We start from the raw sequence: 21,589 nt of genomic DNA, 5'->3' as shown, positions 1-21,589 counted from the left end.
AGCCCATGGGGTCAAAAATAGTTGGACAGACTTAGCGAACTGCATTGTCACACCATAGGGTGCACCGCACTAATGAGAGTAACACTGAGTATTGGGGACCACCAGAGGAGGAAACCAGGGAAAATCAGAGAAAACCTGAAGAACTGAAAGGCTTTCCAGGGAAAGCTCACTAAGAAGGAAAATTGGGATGGTGGGGGCAAGGTGTTGGTGGAAAGTCAGATGAGCCCTGTGAGGGCAAACAACGAGATGGACTGGAGTAGACCTGGGTAGGTGTACTGGAAAAAAGGATCCAACGAAGGGGAACTACAGAAAGGCGCAAAAAACCAGTGTGGTTCACCGTGATTAGCCTGAGTGACTGGAAGAGACAAAATGGAGTGTGAAGGGGACCGGATAGCACAGAGCCTTGAGTGCTCGGCAGAGGGGCTTGGACCTTCTCCCAGGGGTGCTGGAGAGCCAAGGAGGGGCCGTGAAAGGGAGCTGGGCAAGGTCAGCCCTGAGACCTTGTTGGGGACAAACAAGGGGTGGGACAAGAGGTCAGGATGCCAGGGAGAACATCCCGGGAAGAGGACGAGGCCTGAGCTGGGGCAGTGACCTCTACGGGACTCCAGCCCAATGTCCATCTTCCCTCCCATTCCCCATGTACTCCTAGCCAGACACAAGACAAAGGCAAATATCTTTTATTTCAGTTTCAGAGAAGCCACCAGCCTTTCCCCCCAACATAGAAGCACAGGAAGACATCTGGTCAAGAAGGCACTGACAGAAGGGGCATCGCCACCATCAACTGCTGAGGAGAAAAAGCGGAGAGAGGATTCAGAGCCCAGGGGTCCAGCCCCCTGCCCCCTCTTCCCTCAGATCCAAGAGTCTAGGCCTTCCAGGGTTCCTAGCTTCCCCAAACCCCCAGCCCCCCAGGTACCTTTCTCTTCTGATGGAAGGCTGCCTTGCTCTCATCACAGTTGATCCGCAGGGGGATGTAGGTATCCAGATGGTACAGCTGCTGGGGGCCCCCCATCACCAGGCGATTCTCCCCAACTTCCAGCGACAGCCCCAGAGCACCATCCTGGAGGTGTGGGAGAATCAGCCCACCCTTCCCTTCCCAGCAGCAGGATGATCAGAACACAGACCAGAGAGAGAAGCCTCACGTGTTGGGGTACCATATTTAAAGAGTCTAATTTCCCAGGAAAAAGGTGAAACTCAAAGTGTTAGTCACTGTCATGCCCCACTCTTTGGGACCCCATGGACTGTAGCCCACTAGGCTCCTCGGTCCATGGAATTTTCCAGGCAAGGATACTGGAGCGGCTTGCCATTTCCTTCTCCAGAAGATCTTCCCAACCCTGGGATTTAACCTGGGTCTCCTGCATTGCAGGCAGGCTCTCTACCATCCGAGCCACCAGGGATGCCCCGGAAAAAGGTGGGACACAGTAATACAGGTCTGAGCACTGTAAGGACAGCACCAGAAGTGGGCCTAAGGACCCCAGGGAACAGAGGAGGCAGCTGGGGTCATGGGGCAGCACTAGCCAGGCTCACACTGGTCTAGCAACATTCGTTGGAATCTCTCCCATCACTTCTGTCCAAGACCCCAGACCTCACGGGGACGCGCTCACCAGTTTGGGGAGGTCGATTTCAGCCAAGAGGAGGTCAGGGGCCTCCAGCCAAAGGCTCAGCTGAGGCTTCTCAGGGCTGGGGAGGAACAAGACCCATAATTCAGGAGAGCCGCCAGGGCTTGGCCAGGACTATTGCCTCTCTTTCTCCCTCCCAGCCCTGGGGCCTCAGGACACCTTCCCAGGTGAAATTCCACTTTGCTTCCTTCTGTGTTCCCAGAGCTCCAGGACCCCGTCCCGAAGTATGGAGCGAGATATTACAAAGAATGTCGGGCAGACAGGAGATAGGGGCCCCGTCGAATGCCCACCCTGCCTCAGGTCTCGGGGAGCTGGGCATGTATAGATTCCCCAGCTCCTGGATCCGAGGACGCTGCTGGGAGCGGATATTTTGCTGGGAGATGGAGCCCAGGAAAGGTCTGTTCTTCAGTATGCGCCACTCTGAGGGGAAGGAGCACAGGGTCAGAAGTCACATGAGCCCAGGTTTCCTTCTGTTCTTTCTCCGCAGGGGAAGAGGGTCCTGTGCTGGGAGAGCCTCACGGGAGAGGCTCCACCCTCTGCCTAGGAGGCCAGGGGTCTGACCACACCCGCACGCTAGACTTTAGAAAGCCTGTCTGCGTTAGCCCTGCCCCTTCGGGCTCTCCAGACCCCGTCCCTTCTCTGAAATCCTGGGCCTCTTTCCCTCTCCTCCCAGAGCCCTCTTCCTGAATTCTACAGCCCAGAGTGTGCCCAGTCTCTTCAGTCATGCCCAACTCTCTGCGACCCCGTGGGCTGTAATGTGCCAGGCTCCTCTGTCCATGGAATTTTCCAGGTAAGAATCCGGGGGCGGGATACCATGCCCTCCTCCAGGGGATTTCCCTGAGCCCGGGATGGAACCCGTGTCCCCTGCAGTGTAGGCGGACTCTTCACCGCTGAGCCACCGGGGAAGCCCCCTACAGCCCAGAGGCTAGCATAATCCCTGCCCACAGTAGTCCTACTTCTCGCAGGAGCTGCCCCCGAACTGCACCGGGGCTGGCTCCTCCCAGTAGCCCTGGCCCCACCCCCTCACCTGGATTCAGCTGCAGGCCGTATTTGTCCTCAAGGCCCTCCCGGGCGATGGTGATCACGAGCTCTCGCAGGAAATCGCTGTTCTAGGGATGCAGAGAGAGGAGATGCGGGAGCGCTGAAGGGGTGGAGGGAGAGGCCCCGGCCCAGGCCTCCCCCGCAGCCCCGCCCCAACCTGCATCCTCCGGAAGAAGTCGCTGTTGACAGCTACGTCGTAGGCGGTACAACCCTGGCCTTCTGCGGGGAGAGAAAGGGGGTGAGACCCCCAGCCCTCGGTGGGAACCCCAAGGCCCAGACACAGTCAAGGACAACACAATCAAGGACAGCAGCCACAGACCCAGAGAAACCCAGAGACAATTAGGAAGTCAAAGACACCAGCCCCGGTGCAGTCTGGACTCTTACCCACCGCTTCGTCTCCAGTCTCTTACCCTCTGGCCCTTTCCCACCAAGTCCCAGAGCTCACCCTGTTCACCCTACCCAGTTCACAGTCCTCCCAGGGCTCCCCAGCGCCACTGGGAGAAGGCTGCGTTCTTCAGCCTGGCGCTGGAGGCCCTGCGTGGTTAGCTCTCTTCCAGCTGCAGAAAATTTCACTTCTCCCGCTCTTCGTCCCTGTAAATTTCCTCCCATCACTACTGATCACTGACCAATTGAATCATTTCTCCGGCCTCTGGACCCCTCTCTCCTCTCTGCCTAAGACCCTCTTCTCTATCTTGGCCTGATGAACTGCTCTGATTCCTTCCAATCTTATATCCAATGTGTCCTCCTCCAGGAAGCATTCCCTGATCCTTTACTGGGAGTGAAGAACCCCCTCCAGCCCAGCACAGAATCACACCATATTGAAATCGCACCTGCCTCCTTTGCCCTCATCCAAGACTGAGAGTTTCTCAAGGGCAGGTTCTGGGTTTTGCTAAGTGCCTACTCCCCAAGGCACTGGCCAAGGAATCATCCCAAGAGGCTTCAGAGGACATATGTGAATTGAAAAAACAAGGATAGAGAGACAGAAACTCAATAGAGACGAGACAAGGCAGAGACATAGAGACAGGGGAGAAGGGTGCAGGAGAAAACAGGGGTGAGTGAGAGCTGGCCAAGGTCTAGAGTCAGATCAGCTAACGAGCACCTGCCCAGCCCCACTCTCTCCTGGGTTGAGTCATGGAGAAGTGTCAGCCTGGTCAGGTGAGTAGAACTGGGACTGCCCAGGAGGTTAGAGATATGCCTTGGGGAAAAGGATCAGATAGAGGGTTGGGGGCACAGGGGAACAAGTTTCTAGGTTCTGAGGGAGGGTGGTCCTGGGTCCTGGAATCTTTGGTCCTAGGGAAGAAAGGATCGTGGGGGTGGGGGTGGGGGGCAGATCCCTGGGTCTTCTCAAGGCACTGACTTGCATCCAGTTCCGCATGTGGCTCTCCCAGACTCATGGGGATGCGAAATCCGGCCTGGTCTTCCTCCAGCATTTGAAGCAGCTCATCCTCGGTCAAGTCAGCCGGCGGAGGGATGGAGGGAGAGTGACAGATGTTGATGAAAACCTTCCCTTCAGCTGAGTTGGTCTTGATGCAGAAACCTGGTGGGAATGGGTTTGTCCTTGACCATCTGTCTCTGCGTGGGTCTCGATGTCCATCCTTCTTTTGATCTGTTCCCCCTCCTTGAGTATTAGTCCTCCACTTTCTGGGTCTCTTCCTTGGGATTTCTGATTCTCTTTGAATCTCTGGCCCCCGAGTGACCCATTCCCTCTATCTCTTTTTAAAATTTTTACTGGAGTATAGTTATGTTACTTTCTGCTACACAGCAAAGCAAGTCAGTTCTACATATATACATATTCACTCTTTTCTAGATTCTCTTCCCATACAGGTCATTACAGAGTACTGAGTAGAGTTCCCTGTGTTACACAATAGGTCCCTATTAGGTTTTGGTGGTGGTGTTTTTTTTTTCACTTTTTGGCCACTCTTAGTAGCATGTGGGGTCTTGGTTCCCTAACCAGGCATTGAACCTGAGCCCTCTGCAGTGGAAGCTTGGAATCTTAACCACTGGACCGCCAGGGGAGCCCCTAGTTATCTATTTTATATATGTGTGTGTTAGTCACTCAGTGCTGTCTGACTCTTTCCAAACCCATGGACTGTAGCCTGCCTGGCTTCTCTGTCCATGGAACTCTCCAGGCAAGAATACTGGAGTGGGTTGCCATTCCCTTCTCCAGAGGATCTTCCCAACCCAGGGATCAAATCCAGGTCTCCTGCATTGCAGGTGGATTCTTTACCGGCTGAGCCACCATATAGTAATATATATATATATATGTCCATCTCAAGCTCCTAATTTACCCCTCCCCCTCTTTGGATCTCAGTAACCTCCCTGCTTTCTCTGGGTCTCTGTTCACTCTCACCACCCAAGGCCTCTATACCCTGCTACTGTGTCTCCTTCCCCGCTCCTCTCCTTATGCTCCCTGTCCCCAGGCTGTGTCCACCTCTCTCTGGGACTCTATCCCTCTCTCCTTGGGTTTCTGTCTTTCTCACCAGGTTGAGGCTGTATCTGTGTGGATTCCGGTCTGCTTGTTTGGGCTTGCTGGAGCTCCTTGGAGGCCTGTGTGAAGAAAAACAATTTCCAGGCTTGGCATTTGTGCTCTCAGAACCGCCTCCCCCTCCATTTGTTCCTCAAGGGTTCAGTGAGTACTGTTTACCCATATGAGCCAGGCAGGGCATAAGACATACTGTGTCCCCTTCCTACTTTGAGGAACCCGAAGAACTACCCAAAGCTTACTCCCATTTCATCCAAAGAGTAGCAAATTTAAATAACTACAACTCCCATAGGCCCTGTTGCCTTCCCAGTGCATGCCGGGAACTGTCGTCCCCTTTCTGAGCGCGGGCGCACACGTTCACAAACCACACCCCACCAAAAAAAAAAAAAAAAAAAAATCCCCCGAATCCCCTGGGTCCCAGGAGTCCATTCAGTCTGCACCTGCAGCAGCAGCTCCTGGAAACGCGACGTCTCAGCGCCTATCGTCTCTGCATCGTTCAGCTCCGGCACCAGCAGCTTCGAGTCGGCCATGGCTCTGCAACAGACCTAGGCGTCCTCAGCAACCTCAACGTGGGGGGACCTTCAGCGGGAACCGAACTCTGAGGCCTGCTTCCCGGCCCTCAACCGACTCCCGACACCCACAATTCTGTACGAAAATCTGCGGACCTGGCCTGAGACTATAATTTCACTCAGACCAGATACTGCGTCAAATCTCTCCGGAGCCAGTATCTCCAGACTAAGTGCCAAATATGTAAATAACAACCACTCTTCCGGTCTCTGCGTAACCAGGAACTCAGATAGGCCACACTTCTTACTACGCAAAGCTCATTCACCAATCCTACCACCGCATTCCTAATCACAGACCAATCCAGTCTAAGTCTGAAGCCACGCCACTATCTCAACCAATCAAAACTAAATCTTGGTAGTCACTATTTGACACACTTCCTGTGTGGTTTAAAGCCACACTTCCGTCCCTTCCCGCCAGCCACAGAAGCTACACTTCCGCCCCTTCCCTCAGCCACATCCTGCCAGAATCCTGGGCAAAGCTAGCACACTTTTAAAGCCTTAACCTCAATGAAGTGAAAGTCGCTCAGTCGTGGCCGACTCTTTGTGATCCCATGGACTGTAACCCGCCAGGCTCCTCTGTCCATGGAATTCTCCAGGCAAGAACACAGGAGTGGGTTGCCATTCACTTCTCCAGGGGATCTTCCTGACCCAGGGTTCGAACCTGTGTCTCCTGCATTGCAGGTGGATTCTTTACCGTCTGAGCCACCAGGGAAGCCCCTTTACCTCGGTGTCCATCCTAAAAGACCCCTGTCTGATCTCAATCACCTCGTACTCAAGAGGTAGATTCGATTCTCAAGTAAAGGTATTTCGGACTAAAAGTCACACTTTCGATCTCCAATATGAACAGGGTGATGGGAACACACCAATTCGGCCACTCTTCTAAATCTGAAGGCCTCGGAACTATTTGAAGGCACCCATATTTTCTTTCCCGGAGGCGATGGCTCCCCACTCCAGTACTCTTGCCTGGAAAAATCCCATGGATGGAGGAGCCTGGTGGGCTGCAGTCCACGGGGACGCGAAGAGTCGGACACGACTGAGCGACTTCCCTTTCACTTTTCACTTTAATGCACTGGAGAAGGAAATGGCAACCCACTCCAGTGTTCTTGCCTGGAGAATCCCAGGGACGGGGGAGCCTGGTGGGCTGCAGTCTATGGGGTCGCACAGAGTCGGACACGACTGAAGTGACTTAGCAGCAGCAGCATATTTTCTTTCTGGGCTTCCCCGCTGGCTCAGCGGTAAAGAATCAGTCTGCAAAGCAGGAACCGCAGGAGACAGGGGTTCGATCCCTGGGTTGGAAAGATCCCCTAGAGGAAGGCATGGCAACCCACTCTGGTATTCTTGCCAGGAGAACCCCATGGATAGAGGAGCCTGGCGGGCTAGTCCATGTGATCGCGAAGAGTCGGATATGACTGAAACGACTTAGTACACACATTTTCATTCCCCCGCCTTTGAGGACTGCGCATGCTCCAAACTGTACTTCCCACGCACAGACCTATAAGCGGAGTAACCGGGTGCTAAGGCGGAGTTACGTCCTATCTCCTGTAGCTCCGCCCTTTGGGCTAGAGGGGGCGGTGCTGCCCTTCGGACCTCCAGGTTCATTCGGGCAGAGAGCCCCGCAGTCCGTGGAAAACGGTCTGAGAGTGTGATGGCTGCGACGCGCACAGCATCGCGGGCCTGCGAGATCTTCACGACGCTGGAATACGGACCGGCGCCGGAGAGCCACGCATGCGCACTGGTGAGGGCTTGCCTGGATCCGAGCTGCCTATCCCCCTTCGCGGTCGTCAGGGCCCAGTTTTGCTCGCGGACTACCGTGATCCACCGCGGCAGCTCAGCAGCTCCGCCCCCTCGGCTCCCGCTGCTCCGTAGGATCCAGGCTGGAGGGCGTTCCCTTGGCCCTTCCTGATTGCTGTCTCTTTGCCGTTTTGTCTGTTCTGGCGAGTCTTCGTGCCTGTTCTGGTCCACGCCCCGACTCCGTGTACCGCTTCTCCTTCTCTTCAGAATCCATCCAGTGGGTCCTGTGGTTCATCAGGGTCCCCTCAGAACCTCCTGTGATCCCTGCGGACTCAGAATTCCTGTGGCGCTCAGAATTCTGAGGGCGCTCAGAGCCTGCGTAGATTTCCCGTGATTCCTCAGAACACCCTATGGCTCCCGGGGTCCTAGAATTCCAGGAGGAGGTCTCCTTGGACCATCTGGAGACCTCCAAGGAGGCCCCGGGATTCCTCAGCCATCACTTCAATACTTGTGAAGTTCCTATAGTCTCAGGAACTCTCAGAACCCCAGGATGTATCAGAACTTCCTGTAATTACCTTCGACCCCGCAGAATAATCTCGTGGGGCTCCAGTGATCCCTCAAGAGTCCCCCAGAACGCTCTTGGGGTTCCCTGTATAAGTAGTGAAAGTCGCTCAGTCATGTCCGACTCTTTGCGACCCCATGGACTACACAGCCCATGGAATTCTCCAGGCCAGAATACTGGAGTGGGTAGACTTTCCCTTCTCCAGGGGATTCTTGCCAGCCCAAAGATCGAACCCAGGTCTCTTTCCCGCATTGCAGGCGGATTCTTTAGCAGCTGAGCCACAACAGAAGCCCAAGAATACTGGTGTGGGTAGCCTATCCCTTCTGTATAAGTAGAGTGCCTCAAATTTTCTATACAGGTCCCTCAGAATCCCCCATGGAGCCATCCTGATCTCACAGGGCCCTCTGGCACCCACGTGTGAGAAGCTTGGGTTTCTCTGGAGGGGAGGAAGAGGTTAGAACAGTGGTTCACATACGTGGAAGAAGATAAGACCAGAGCCTGGTGCGGGCTGTAGAGATGCAGGAGGAACAGGGTTTGAGATACTGAGAGGGCAAGGACAATGCCTCGTGTCTGGCCCTGTCCTTGTCCTACCGCCTTACCCAGGAAGAGAAGGGTTGCCGAAAGGTTGGGCTTGGTTATCACATAGCTGTGATGAGAGGGACCTGGGGACAGCCTTGGGTCATGTGCAGGAGTCAGATACTGCCTGTGCCTGGGCCTCGGGTCTGGAGACAGGGAGCTCACAGAAGAAAGAGAATTGAACAGTGGGGATGATAAGATTATTTAGAAATGTAGTGTAGGGCTTCCCCGGTGGCTCAGCGATTAAGAATCTGCATGCAATGCAAGAGACGTGGGTTTGATCCCTGGGTCAGGAAGATCTCTGGAGGAGGAAATGGCAACACACTCCAGTATTCTTGCCTGGAAAATCCCATGGACAGAGGAGCCTGGTGGGCTACAGTGCACAGAGTTGCAGAGTTGGACACGACTGAGGTGACTGAGCACTCACACAGTATAGACTCAGATCAGTGGATCTGGGATGGAATACAGAGAATTCCCACACTTGGAGGTTGGTTAGAGATGGACTATCCTGAAATAGTAATAATGGCATAATACTCAATAAATCGCTTATATTTGTTGAGTGCTTTCTATGTGCCAGCCTCTGTGCTTAGGAAGTGCTTAGTCACTCAGTTGTGTTCAATCTGTGACCCCATGGACTACAGCCCACCAGGCTCCTCTGTCCATGGGGATTCTCTAGGCAAGAATACTGGAGTGGGTTGCCATGCCTCCTCTAGGGGGTCTTCCCAACCCAGGGATCAAACCCAGGTCTCCCACATTGCAGGTAGATTCTTTACCGATGCCAGGGAAACCCCTGTGTGCAGCGTGATATCATTTAATCCCCAAAACAATTGTGAAAGGGGATTATTGTCATTTATTGATAGCACACAGAGGCTTAAAGGGGTAAGTAATTGGCTGATGGTCAAGGTGAAGTCGCTCAGTCGTGTCCAACTCTTTGCGACCCCGTGGACTGTAACCTACTAGGCTTCTCTGCCCATGGGATTCTTCAGGCAAGAATACTGGAGTGGCTTGCCATTTCCGTCTCCAGGGGATCTTCCCGACCCAGGGATCGAACCCGGGTCTCCCGCATTGAAGGCAGATGCTTTAACCTCTGAGCCACCAGGGAAGCCTGATGGTCAACACGGCTTAAATGTCAAACTGAGATTTGAACCTGAACCCTGGATTCCAGAGCCCATAGGCCCCCACAACTCTCACCACCATCCCCCTGCCACCCCGCAGCTCAACCTTACAATCTGTGGACCAGATTCAACCAGCTAACATGTTTTCTTTGGCCTGAACTTTATTTTTAAAAATGTGCGTTAGTGGACAACTAATTTCAAGTAAACATCCGGGATTCCAGCTTCTCTTGAAAATAAAATTCCAAAGTTTGGCAACCTTTGGCTCACATTCCCTGACAAATATCATCTGGATCCAATAGCTAACTGTCTTTTTAGACAAGTCCTGAGTTCTTGGTCTCTACCAGTGGCCTCTTCTCACCCCAGCATGGCCTGCGAGGACCCTGTGGAACATTCTTTCCAGGTTTTGTTTTTCTTTGAGGGGGGGAATTTTGCAAACTTTCACAGAGTACTTAAATTATAAACTCTAATTCACTCATCACTCAATGTCAACAGTCATCTAGTGCTGCAGCTCTTTGTTTTCTCTTTTTTTTCCTGGAGTGATTTAAAACCCGATGGCCTGTTAACTTCTCATAAATATTTGAATCTTCATTTCTAACAGATAAGGACTCATTTTGCAACATGACCACCAGGCCATTTTCACATTAGCAACAAGAACAGTCATTCTTTAATATTGTCTAGTGTCCAACTCATGTTCACACATCCCCAACTTTTTCCAAAATGTGACTTCCCATGGGGGCCTTTGAATTTGGAACTTCTGAATTTTTACTTTACTTAAAAATTGTTTAAAGAGAAACGAGGGCATTTCTCTGGTGGTCCCATGGTAAAGACTTTGCGTTTCTACCACAGGGGCTGTGGGTGCAATCCTTGGTCAGGGAACTAAGCCCGGCATGCTGCATGGTATGACCAAAAATACATACATAAGAATAATATTTTTTTTTAAAAAAAGAGAAAAACGAGGACTTTCCTGGTGGTCCAGTGGCTAAGCCTCTGTGCTTCCAATGCAGGCGGTGTGGGTTCAGTCCTTGGTCAGGGAACTAGATCCCACATGCCACAACTAAAGATCCGGCATGCCACAGTAAATATCGAAGATCACACATTCCACAACTGAGACCCAGTGTGGCCAAGTAAATAGTGTTTTTAATCTTATTAATTATAAAAAAAATAAACAAAATGAGAAAGCCTACCTGGTAGAGTAAGAGAAAAATCAGAAGACTGAGGCATTGGGGATACAAAGAGAAAACAGTCTGCAGAAAGAAGAAAGTAGGAAGGATATCTTAGATTTAACAAGGATTTGGGGAAGACAGGACCAGGGAGAGAAAGAAACAGGAAGCAGAGATGGTGAAATGCAGTAAAATTAATAGAAAGTCTTAAGTAAGTGCCCTTCTGAGCATATGACACATAGTGATCCATTTAATTCTCACCTCTGACCTATGACATAGGGAGGGACTGTGATTATCCCCATCTTCCAGATGGGCTAGCCAAGGCCAGAGTATTATAAGATCCAGGCTAAGAGTGCCCTCACACAGGAGGATGTGGAAGCCACCTGGCTTAAAAGTCCCACCTCCCAAAGAGACCCTGTAGCAGTGGTCCAGTCTGTGGACATTGCTTCCAGGGTCCTGGCAAGGGACATGTCCAGCATAAGAATTCGGAGCACTCCAGCAACACTCAGGGCTCTGACTTACCGCTGGATTGTTGTTGTTGTCCTTGTTGTCCCGTTGCTAAGTTGTGTCTGACTCTTTGTGACCCCATGGACTACAGCACGCCAGGCCCCTCTGTCCTCCACTATCTCCCAGAGTTTGCTCAAATTCATGTCCATTGAGTTGGTGATGCTATCTGATCATCTCATCCTTTGCTGCCCCCTTCTTCTGTTGCCCTCAGTCTTTGCCGGCATCAGGATCTTTTCCAGTGAGTTGGCTTTTCACATGAGGTGGCCAAAGTATTGGAACTTCAGCATCAATTCTTCTGGGTTGCTTTCCTTTAGGAGCGACTGGTTTGCAAGGAGTGATCTTCTTGGTCTTCTAGGAACTCTCAAGAGTCTTCCCCAGCCACAATTAGAAAGCATCAATTCTTCGGCACCCAGTCTTCTTTTATGGTCCAACTCTCTCATCCACACGTGACTACTGGAAAGCTTTGACTTTGACTTGCGTATAGCTTTGACTGTACGGACTTTTGTTGGCAAAGTGATGTCTCCCACTGGATTTTTATGGTCTATTCCCAGTTTTCCCAGTCCAGGTGTAGTGGATCAGTCAAGGGTCAATGTTGTCTAGACATATAACTAATTTTATCAGATTTCCAGGGAAATCATTTATTTTCTTTTTAGCTGCATCGGGATCTTAGTTCCCTGACTAGGGAGCAAACCCACATTAGAAATGCAGATGCTTAACCACTGGACCACCAGGGAAGTTCTAGTCATTTCTATTCAAGAAGGTCATTTCTCCATGGAGAAGAAAAATTTTATTAATCCTTTGTTCACATTCTCCATGTGTAAAAGTCAAAAGACATCCTTCACACACTGCTGGTGGGAAATGTAAAATGGTTGCTATGGTAAACAGGTCGATGTTTCCTGCATAAGTTACTCTGAACATTGCTATATGATCCAGCAGCTCTGGGGTACATGTACCCAAAAGAAGTGGACGGGTATTCAAACAAAAACTTGTACATGAATGTTCACAGCCGTACTATTCACAATAGCCAAAAGGCAGAAAATAACCCAAATGGCCATCAACTGATGAATAGATAAACCAAATGCCATCACTCCAGACAATGGAATATCATATCCAAAAAAGAAAAAAAAATTCTTGAGCTGAATAAAAGTGAAAATACAACATATCAATTTAAAAAACAGAATTTAAAAATGGTGAATTTAATGTTTTAAAATGGTAAGGAAACTGCCTGCCAATGCAGGAAGATATAAGAGATGCAGGTTCCATCCCTGGCTTGGGAGGATCCCCTAGAGAAGGTCATGGCAACCCATTCCAGTATTCTTGCCTAGGGAATCCCATGGACAGAGGAGCCTGGCAAGCTATGGTCCATGGGGTCACAAAGACTGAGTGACTTATCACACACATATATTTATATGTATTTTCTTCCTACACAGGAAAATAACTGATGAGGCAAAAGGGGCAGATATTCCTCTCCCAGAGGACTCTGGGTAGGGGTCCAGCTCCCCCAGCCACCTCTCAGACCCCTTTCCTAACTGTCTCCACCTCCCCCAGGCCTGGTTGGACACCCAGGACCGGCACTTGGGTCACTATGTTAATGGACAGTGGTTAAAACCGGAACACAGGAGTTCAGTGCCTTGCCAGGATCCCATCACAGGTATATGATGTCACCCAGACGTGGGAGGGAGAGGCATCTATGGCCCCAGGCATCCCCACCAACAACACACCAGTCCCTTTGCTCACAGACCTGAAGGCAGGGAGCAGCTGGTGGGAGAAGGCGGCTGAGATTTCTGGCTCCTTTTGATAACAGTCCTCCTAGCTATGGTCCTAAGCTCCTATGGATACTTTTGAAGTTGCTGTCTCATAAAATCCCATCCTTGCCTGTGGGCAGTAGTCAGAGCAAAGACCTATATAGATTTATCCCCATTTGTCAGATGATAAAACTGAGACCCAGAGTGGGGCAGGGGACCAGCTTTACTGCCTTGGGGTACTCCTGGGCTCCAGAAATGTCAGCCTCCTCCATTTCTGACAAAGGCTCCCCTCACCTTCCAACTGGGTCCCCCCATTCATCTCCCCAGGAGAGAACTTGGCCAGTTGCCTGCAGGCACAGAGCGAGGATGTGGCGGCAGCTGTGGAGGCTGCCAGAGCCTCGTTGGAGAACTGGAGCGCGCAACCCGGAGCATTTCGGGCCCAACATCTGACCAGGTGATGCATTCAAGGTGTGGACCCCAGGGGATGGAGACGGATTTGAGAACAAAGACTCTCCCAACATCACACTGAATTCATTGGCAGCTCAGGCTCGTGTTCCCAGCTTGCCTTTGAGCAGCTGAAACATCCATTTCCCACTGTTTGCTGAGATTTGTAATGACAAAGCCTGATTCCCTGAATATCCTTGGGACTCTTCAGGGCACCATTTCTCAACAGCTCCTTGGGGCTGGTGAAGCCCCCAAAACCGTTTTTTGGGTTTTTTAAACATTTATTTATTTGGCTGTGTCGGGTTTTAGTTGTAGCATGATGAGTGTGTGCTAAGTCACTTCGGTCGTGTCCAGCTCTTTGTGACCCTATGGACTGTTGCCCGCCAGGCTCCTCTGTCCATGGGATTCTCCCAGGCAAGAATACTGGAGTGGGTTGCCATGCCCTCTTCCAGGGGATCTTCCCCACCCAGGGAGTGAACCCACGTCTCTTGCAGCTAGCTCCTGCATTGCAAACTGATTCTTTTCCACAGAGCCACCAGGGTATGTGAGATCTTTAGTTGTGGCATGCAAACTCTGCAGCATATGGGACCTGGTTCCCTAATCAGGGATTGAATCTGGGCCCCCTGCACTGGGAGCGTGGAGCCTTAACCACTGGACCACCAGAAAATTCCCACCCCAAAACACTCTTGGGGAAGTTAGAGACAAAGATGCCATTTCCCAAAGAACAACTGAGATTAGAGGTTAAGTATTCATTTCCTGGCACCTTTGAGGGAGATGGCCAAGATCTTTACACAGCAACGTGAGGTTTTGAGTATTTCCCAGGTTACATTTCTCATCAACCTTTGGTGCTCTCCACCCCTGGTAAATAGTGTGGGGATGCCCCAAGGGCTCCTGAGAACTATAGTTCAGGGACACAGCCTGTGTTCCAGGACTCTGCCTGGCCAAGGGGCAGTGGGAAATGGGCATCCCCCGCTGCGTGCTCCACAGGCTGGCCAAGGCGATCCAGAAGCACCAGCGGCTGCTATGGACCCTGGAGTCCCTGGTCACCGGACGGGCCGTTCGAGAAGTTCGAGACAGGGATGTGCCCCTGGCCCAGCAGCTGCTCCAGTACCATGCGGTCCAGGCGCACACCCAGGAGGAGGCGCTGGCAGGCTGGGAGCCCATGGGTGAGCCGCCGGAGTCCCAGCCCCTAGCCCTCACCCCCCTCGCCCTCCCCCCGGGGCCGGCACCCAGTCTCCTTTGTTCCTGCAGGAGTGATTGGTCTCATCCTGCCCCCCACCTTCCCCTTCCTGGACATGATGTGGAGGATTTGCCCTGCACTGGCTGTGGGTAAGTGGTCAGCGGGGTCTGGACCCCTGGGTCTGAGGGAGGAGGGGCAGGGGGTCTGGACCCCTGGGTCTGAAGGAGGAGGAGCTGGGAGTCTGGACTCCTCCGTCTTGAGCTGCCTACTTCCCCCAGGCTGCACTGTGGTGGTCCTGGCGCCCCCAGCCTCCCCGACGCCCCTCCTCCTGGCCCAGCTGGCAGGGGAGCTAGGCCCATTCCCAGGAATCCTCAATGTGATCAGCGGCCCTGCCTCCCTGGGGCCTGTCCTGGCTGCCCAACCTGGAGTCCAGAAGGTGGCCTTCTGCGGAGCCATCGAGGTATCTTGGAGGCGTGGGGCGGGGTCACGGCTGGGGCGGGGCCAGCATGCTCCGCCCCCTTCTGAATGCTGTGCGACTCCCCTAGGAAGGACGCGCCCTGCGGCGGACCCTGGCAGGCTGGGGTCCTGAGCTGGGCCTGGCACTGGGGGCTGAGTCGCTGCTGCTGCTGACGGAGGTGGCGGATGTGGACTCGGCTGTGGAGGGTATCGTGGATGCAGCCTGGTCTGACCGCAGCCGGGTGAGACTCCTGTGCTCGTGGATCCTTCGTCCTGGGGGCTGGGCATGTCCGTCACCAGAGCTTGGGCCTCCTGTCTTCTTTCATTTTAATTTTCAGTTCTTTATGGCTCCAAACTCTTTTATCTTTACACCATCGCCCCTCAAGTTTCCAAGTCTCCACGTTCCCACCTCTCCCGGTCCTGCAGATGAGGGGACTCTGTGTCTATCATTCACTGTTACTTTTGTCGCTGAGTCGTGTCCAAATCTTTGCGACACCATGGACTGTAGCCCATCAGGCTCTTCTGTCCATGAGATTTCCCAGGCAAAAATATTGGAGTAGGTTGCCATTTCTTCCTCGAGGGGATCTTCCCAGCCCAGGAATTGAACCCATGTCTCTTGTGTCTCCTGCACTGGCAGATGGGTTCTTTACCACTGAGCTACCTGGGAAGCCCCTGTTGTTCATTAGGACTCTTCCTTTTTCTAAGTCTCCATGTCCTTGATTTCTAACCTCTCTGTTCACTCTGCGTCACCAGCTTTCTGTAACTCCACATCCTGCCTGGGGTTTGGAGCCTCAGGGAGTCTCCAGGGTCCTCGGCCTCTTCGCCCAGACCCTCCTCTGACCTTTACACGTATGTCCCCCCATCTGGCCCTCAGTGGGTCTGTGGCCCATCCACGTGTGCCCTGAGTTTGTCCACTCTGACCCCTCCCTTTTCCTAATAGGGGGGCCTCAGGCTCCTCATCCAGGAGGCTGTGTGGGATGAGACGATGAGGCGGCTCCAGGAACGGATGGGGCGGCTGCGCTGTGGCCGCGGGCTAGATGGGGCCGTGGACATGGGGGCTCGGGGGGATGCCGCCCGTGACCTGGCGCAGCGCTACGTGCGTGAGGCCCAGAGCCAAGGTGCGCAGGTGAGCCGGGGTACAGACTCTGGAGTTCCGGGGGAGGAGGGGCCGGGGGCTGGACCCCTGGGTCTGAGGGAGGAGGAGCTGGGGGTCTGGATCCTGGTTCCTTGGGGAGGAAGGACCGGAAGGGACTCACAGGTCTTTTCCTCTTCTCCCAGGTCTTCCAGGCTGGCAGTGTGCCCTTAGACAGCCCATTCTTCCCCCCGACTTTGGTCTCTGATCTGCCTCCAGCCTCCCCATGTACCCAGGCAGAGGTGAGCCCTTTAGGTCCCAGAGGCCCTACTCCGTCCACCCACCCTCTGCTGGGCATGAGCAGCAGCAGCACACAGAGGTCCCCGGGGTGGCCATTTGGACTGGGTCTGGGGGCTGCTAGCTGTGGACCCCTAGGGTGTCATGGGGTGTTGGAGGGAGGGACCAGCCAGGCCCTCTGAGCCCCTCTGTCACCCCCTCCAGGTGCCATGGCCTCTGGTGGTGGCCTCCCCATTCCGCACAGCCAAGGAGGCCCTGGCTGTGGCCAACGGGACACCCCGCGGAGGAAGTGCCAGCGTGTGGAGCGAGAGACTGGGGCAGGCCCTGGAGCTGGCCTACGGGTCAGTGGACGCCCGCTGGGGCACACAAGGGGCCTGCTGGGAGGCCCCAGCTTCCGTCTCCGTGCTCTATGGGTCTCTCCCACCATCCCATTCTCGCCTCTCCGACTCACCCCCCCCCCCAACTTTCTACGTTTCTCTCTGATGTCTCCTGCTCCCCACAGGCTCCAGGTGGGCACGGTCTGGATCAATGCCCATGGCCTCAGGGACCCTGCAGTGCCCACGGGTGGCTGCAAGGAGAGCGGGTCCTCCTGGCATGGGGGGCAAGATGTGAGTACCCCCTCCCTACATGGCCCCACCCCTTCACCCACCTTGTGCCCATCACACGGCCTCTCGACACTGCGCCTCTCCCAGGGTCTATATGAGTATCTGCGGCCTTCGGGGACCCCTGCCTGGATTCCCTACCTGTCCAAGACTCTCGACTATGACTCCTTTGGCCTTGCTCTTCCTTCAGCCCTACCAGCTGGACCTGAAACAGGGTGAGCTAGTGTACTACAACTCCCAGAATTCCTGGAGGGTGGAGGGGAAGAGGGGATCCTCCCCGGACTGAAAGGAGGGTCTTTAGGGCCATGGAGAAGGGGGTCCCTGAGTCCTGCTGAGAATTGCTTTCTGAGTCTTAACGGCCTCACCCCCAGCTGCCAGGCCTGACAAGAGTCTCAGTTCCGCTCAATGAAGTTCTGTGCCCCCCCAGAGATTGACGGGGCCAGGACTGCGGGGTCCCACAGAGGCTCGTGGGAGCCGGAGTGGTCCAGCCAGGGAGGGGTGCGGGTGGGTTCTGGGCTGGGGCGGCCCTGACCCATCCCCACCCCTCATCCTCCTGCAGCCCAGCACCCCCCTATGGGCTCTTTGTGGGGGGCCGTTTCCAGGCTCCTGGAGCCAGGAGTTCCAGGCCCATCAGGGATTCACAGGGCAGTCTCCACGGCTACGTGGCTGAGGGCGGAGCCAAGGATATCCGTGGTGCCGTGGAGGCAGCTCACCAGGCCACCCCCGGGTAAGTTGGAAGGGGGAGGCGGGGTGCATCGCTTGAGATAGGCCAGGGGTCATGGGGTGTTAGAGGACAGGATCTGAAACCCCAGGGCTCTACTCCAGGCTGCGGAATCTGAGCTCTCAGAGCTGGCAGGATGTTTCCAGCCCCTCACTTTCCTCCCTGGGCAGACGGGCAGTGGGGCCTGGACCACCAGGCTAGGGCCTGTGAACAGAGGTGGGGCACCGGGAAGAGCCAGGCTGAGGAAGCCAACCTCCCGTGTGCACGGTCGCGTCCACCCACAGCTGGATGAGCCAGTCCCCAGCGGCCAGAGCGGCCCTGCTGTGGGCCCTGGCTGCTGCGCTGCAACGCCGAGAGCCCAACCTGGTCTCGAGGCTGGAGAGGCACGGCGTGGAGCTCAGGGTCGCCAAGGCGGAGGTGGAGCTGAGTGTGAAGCGGCTTCGGGCCTGGGGGGCCCGGGTCCAGGCCCAAGGCTGCGCCCTGCAGGTGAGAGGGGTCTGTGGGCCGGCAGGCAGAGCAGGCAGTCTGGAGTGGGGTCAGAGCAAGGGGTCCGGAAAGAGCAGACTGGGGGTCCAGTGGCTCTCTGGAGCCTGCTGGTGGGACCATCCATGGGACAACTCCTTTGGGAAACAGTTTGGCACTTTCTTAAAAAATTAAATATACTTTAAACATGATTCCTAGGTATTTATCTAAATAAATGCAATTTCTAGGTTTTATCCCAAGAAAATACAAAGACTTATGCACAAATGTGTCTAGCAGCATTATTCATAGTAAATCAAAAGAGGAATCCAAATGTCCCCAGTAGGTTAATAGATGTTCATCCATACCATAAGGACTTCCCTAGTGGTCCAGTGGTAAAGACCCTGGGCTTCCAATGCAGGAGGTGCATGTTTGATCCCTTTCAGGAAATTAAGATCCCACATGCCATGTGATGCAATTAAAAGATTTTTTTTTTTTAATTCTTTTTTTTAAGGCATCCATGCAATGGGGTCCTACTCACACTCAGGAAGGAACAAATTACAGCATGTGTGAAGCTTAAAATGGTTATGCTGAATGAAAGTAGCCAGATAAAAGAGTACAGACTGTATGATTCTATATCTAGAAAATCTTAGAAAACACACATAATTTATAAAGAGAAAGCAGATCACTGATTGTCTGAGGACAGAGACAGAGGGTTCAGGTAGAGGCAGGAAGGAAGGATTATCCAGGGGTACAAGGAAATTTGAGGGGCTGGTGTTCATTATCTTGATTGTGGTTGTTGGTTTCGTGGGTGTATATATATATCAGACCTCATCAAATTGTACTCTTTAAAGTGTGTGCAGTTTAGGTGAATTCCCTGGCGGTCCAACGATTAAGACTTCCTGCTTCCAGTGCAGAAGGTGCGGGTTTGATCCCTGGTTGGGGAACTCAGATCCCACATGCCTCGAGGTGGCGGAGCCAGAAAAATAAAGTGTGTGCAGTTTAGTGATAATCAATTATTAATATAGTCAGGAAAACCTTAAAATACACACACACACACATGCCAACAAGCCCATAGGCCAGGTTTTGAGATCTGTACACGTTAACTCATTCTATCCTAACAGCAAATCTCTGAGGTAGGCACTATTATTATACTCATTTTAAAGGTGAGTGACTGAGGCACAGAGAGGTTAAATAATTCACCCAAGGTCACACAGCTAATAAGAGTGTCTACATTACGATGATTGGAGTTGTTATGGAGAAGCAAACTGGGGATGAGAGGAGAAAAAGGGCAGGTGATAGAGAAGGTTGGAGGAGGGTAGTCGGCTCCCCTGCTCTCCCTTGACCTCCTTCCTGTCCCTGCAGGTCGCAGAGCTGAGAGGCCCCGTGCTTCGGCTGCGGGAGCCGCTGGGTGTGCTAGCGATTGTGTGCCCGGACGAGTGGCCCCTGCTTGCCTTCGTGTCTCTACTGGCCCCCGCCCTGGCCCACGGCAACACTGTGGTCTTGGTGCCTAGCGAGGCCAGTCCCATCCCTGCCTTGGAGGTCTGCCAGGTACAGTTGCCCGCCTGCCTGCCGCCACTCCCAGCAGCCTGGGGAGCAGCAGAGGGGATGAAAGATGTCCCATGGCTTGCAGCAGCTTAGCTCTCAGCGTCCCCCTTGGTAACCATGGTAACCCACATCCTGGTACCTGAGCCTTCAGTCCTTGTAGTCCCAGTGATGGTTCTCTCCAGACTGTGAGCCTTTATCAGTCGTGACCCCTGTCCTGACCCCAGTCATTCCTGCCAGGACCCCATGGCCACTCCCTCGATGCTCATTCCTCACCCTCCCGACTGCCCTGAACGTCTCTGACCCCCTTCCTCCCAACCCTGGATGGCCCTCTCTCCCATCCGCTAGGAGATGGCCGCCTTATTGCCAGCAGGCCTGGTGAATGTGGTAACAGGAGACCGGGACCACCTGACCCGCTGCCTCGCCTTGCACCAGGACATCCAGGCCCTGTGGTATTTCGGATCTGCCCAGGTACTTTTTGTTTTGCCATCTCCAGTGTCTTAAACTTCACCAACAAACTCTACCTTTTCTGGGATCCTGGCTGTACCCCCCCTAGAATTCCCATTGCTAAAGGGGAGAAACTTCTGGGCAGCTAGGTTCTGAGGTCCTGCCCCTTTAGAGCCCCTGATTCTAAGGAACAGGATCTCCTTAGCAACAAGGGCCTGATGCCCAGCCCAAAGACCTACTCTCAGTGGACAACCCATTGCTAAGGACCACACCCTAGCAACAGAGTCAGAAGCCTACAGTCCGCCCTCTTGGTCTCCTGATAGTAACAGATGGAAACTCCTCGTCAACAGTTACCGCTGGCCCCATCCCTTTGAGTGTGGGCTGTTAAGGAGAGAAAGTTCCACAGCCATAAAGGTCAGCCTTGTTTCTCTCAGCATCTGGAAGGTTTGCTTGCTGGGAGCTGAACTTTCTAGCCACAGAGCCTAGGTCAAGGGTCAAGCCTGTCTTCAGTAATAGCCCTTGTTGCCAAGGAAGCATGTGCTTAGCAACCAAGCCAGTAGATATGCTGACCATGCGTCTCTGCCTCTCCCCACACCAGGGCTCCCAGTTTGTGGAGTGGGCCTCAGCAGGAAACCTCAAGCCGGTGTGGGTGAACAGAGGCTGCCCGCGCGCCTGGGATCAGGAGGCTGAGGGGGCAGGCCCGGAGCTGGGGCTGCGGGCAGCACGGACCAAGGCCCTGTGGCTGCCCATGGGGGACTGATTGCCCAGCACTCCCACTCCATCTCGGACAGGGAAGACATGGACCCCAACTGACGCCAGCCATCTGGAACTTGCCTTAGTATGGTTCCCGTGCCCTCCAATAAACTCTGACCAATCTTGGCTGTGCTTCTGAGGGGAGGATGGGAGGAAATAGCAACTTCTGGCCTATTGAGGCCATTTCATTCACAGACTCCGCAGCCCTGTGGGTTGGCTCCAGGACAGCACAGTGCTTGTGAAACAGATAAAGGGGACGCAGAGGCTTTGGACGGGGCTTTAGGGACTCTCGTCTCTTCTTGTCTTTTCCATCCAGTGGCTCCTGCTCCCTGGCTTTCTCTGAGTATGCCTTGCCTCAAAATCTGTGATGTGCTGGTGTAAAGCAAACTGCAAACACACACACAAAAACAATTATACTCCAAAAAAAAAAAAAAAATACAGTGGCTTTCTGGAATAAAATAAAATCCCTGGTAAGTAACGTTGGCCAATGTCCATGGTATGAAATCTCCTAC

The 21,589-nt window shown here is 53.5% G+C and overlaps 2 protein-coding genes across 2 annotated transcripts; one reads left to right on the top strand and one right to left on the bottom strand.

Moving 5' to 3' along the window:
• Positions 1–660: 660 nt before the first annotated feature.
• On the bottom strand, positions 661–7,701 carry PIH1D1 (PIH1 domain containing 1). Its single transcript, XM_040252292.1, has 10 exons — positions 7,198–7,701; positions 5,580–5,673; positions 5,138–5,204; positions 4,015–4,194; positions 2,815–2,876; positions 2,644–2,725; positions 1,907–2,036; positions 1,602–1,677; positions 914–1,057; positions 661–784 (listed from the first exon to the last, which is right to left on the bottom strand). Exons 1-10 carry the CDS (start codon positions 7,302–7,304, stop codon positions 743–745), a joined length of 984 nt encoding a protein of 327 aa, XP_040108226.1. The 5' UTR covers positions 7,305–7,701; the 3' UTR covers positions 661–742.
• ALDH16A1 (aldehyde dehydrogenase 16 family member A1) lies at positions 7,273–21,517 on the top strand. Its single transcript, XM_040252291.1, has 17 exons — positions 7,273–7,440; positions 12,905–13,007; positions 13,429–13,555; positions 14,533–14,711; positions 14,797–14,874; positions 15,004–15,185; positions 15,271–15,423; positions 16,122–16,307; positions 16,460–16,555; positions 16,755–16,891; positions 17,053–17,158; positions 17,243–17,367; positions 17,712–17,879; positions 18,158–18,359; positions 19,698–19,883; positions 20,226–20,348; positions 20,923–21,517. The coding sequence occupies exons 1-17, from the start codon at positions 7,351–7,353 to the stop codon at positions 21,082–21,084; spliced, it is 2,403 nt and encodes an 800-aa protein (XP_040108225.1). The 5' UTR covers positions 7,273–7,350; the 3' UTR covers positions 21,085–21,517.
• The last annotated feature ends 72 nt before the right edge of the window (positions 21,518–21,589 follow it).

Source organism: Oryx dammah, unplaced genomic scaffold (genome assembly GCF_014754425.2).
Source record: "Oryx dammah isolate SB20612 unplaced genomic scaffold, SCBI_Odam_1.1 HiC_scaffold_13, whole genome shotgun sequence".
Classification (NCBI taxonomy): Eukaryota; Metazoa; Chordata; class Mammalia; order Artiodactyla; family Bovidae; genus Oryx; species Oryx dammah.
This window is presented reverse-complemented; position numbering and strand designations above follow the sequence as displayed.

What these genes read in the sequence shown, in the direction of transcription:
- PIH1D1 (XM_040252292.1), bottom strand. Translation starts at nt 7,304, where the DNA reads ATGAACCTGGAGGTCCGAAGGGCAGCACCGCCCCCTCTAGCCCAAAGG. An exon ending in ACTTCTTCCGGAGGATGCAG is followed by an intron (nt 2,726 to 2,814) that starts GTTGGGGCGGGG and finishes CTGCATCCCTAG; the next exon opens with AACAGCGATTTCCTGCGAGA. An exon ending in AAATCGACCTCCCCAAACTG is followed by an intron (nt 1,058 to 1,601) that starts GTGAGCGCGTCC and finishes CCACACCTCCAG; the next exon opens with GATGGTGCTCTGGGGCTGTC.
- ALDH16A1 (XM_040252291.1), top strand. Translation starts at nt 7,351, where the DNA reads ATGGCTGCGACGCGCACAGCATCGCGGGCCTGCGAGATCTTCACGACG. An exon ending in TTGCCCTGCACTGGCTGTGG is followed by an intron (nt 14,875 to 15,003) that starts GTAAGTGGTCAG and finishes TACTTCCCCCAG; the next exon opens with GCTGCACTGTGGTGGTCCTG. An exon ending in GGTATTTCGGATCTGCCCAG is followed by an intron (nt 20,349 to 20,922) that starts GTACTTTTTGTT and finishes TCCCCACACCAG; the next exon opens with GGCTCCCAGTTTGTGGAGTG.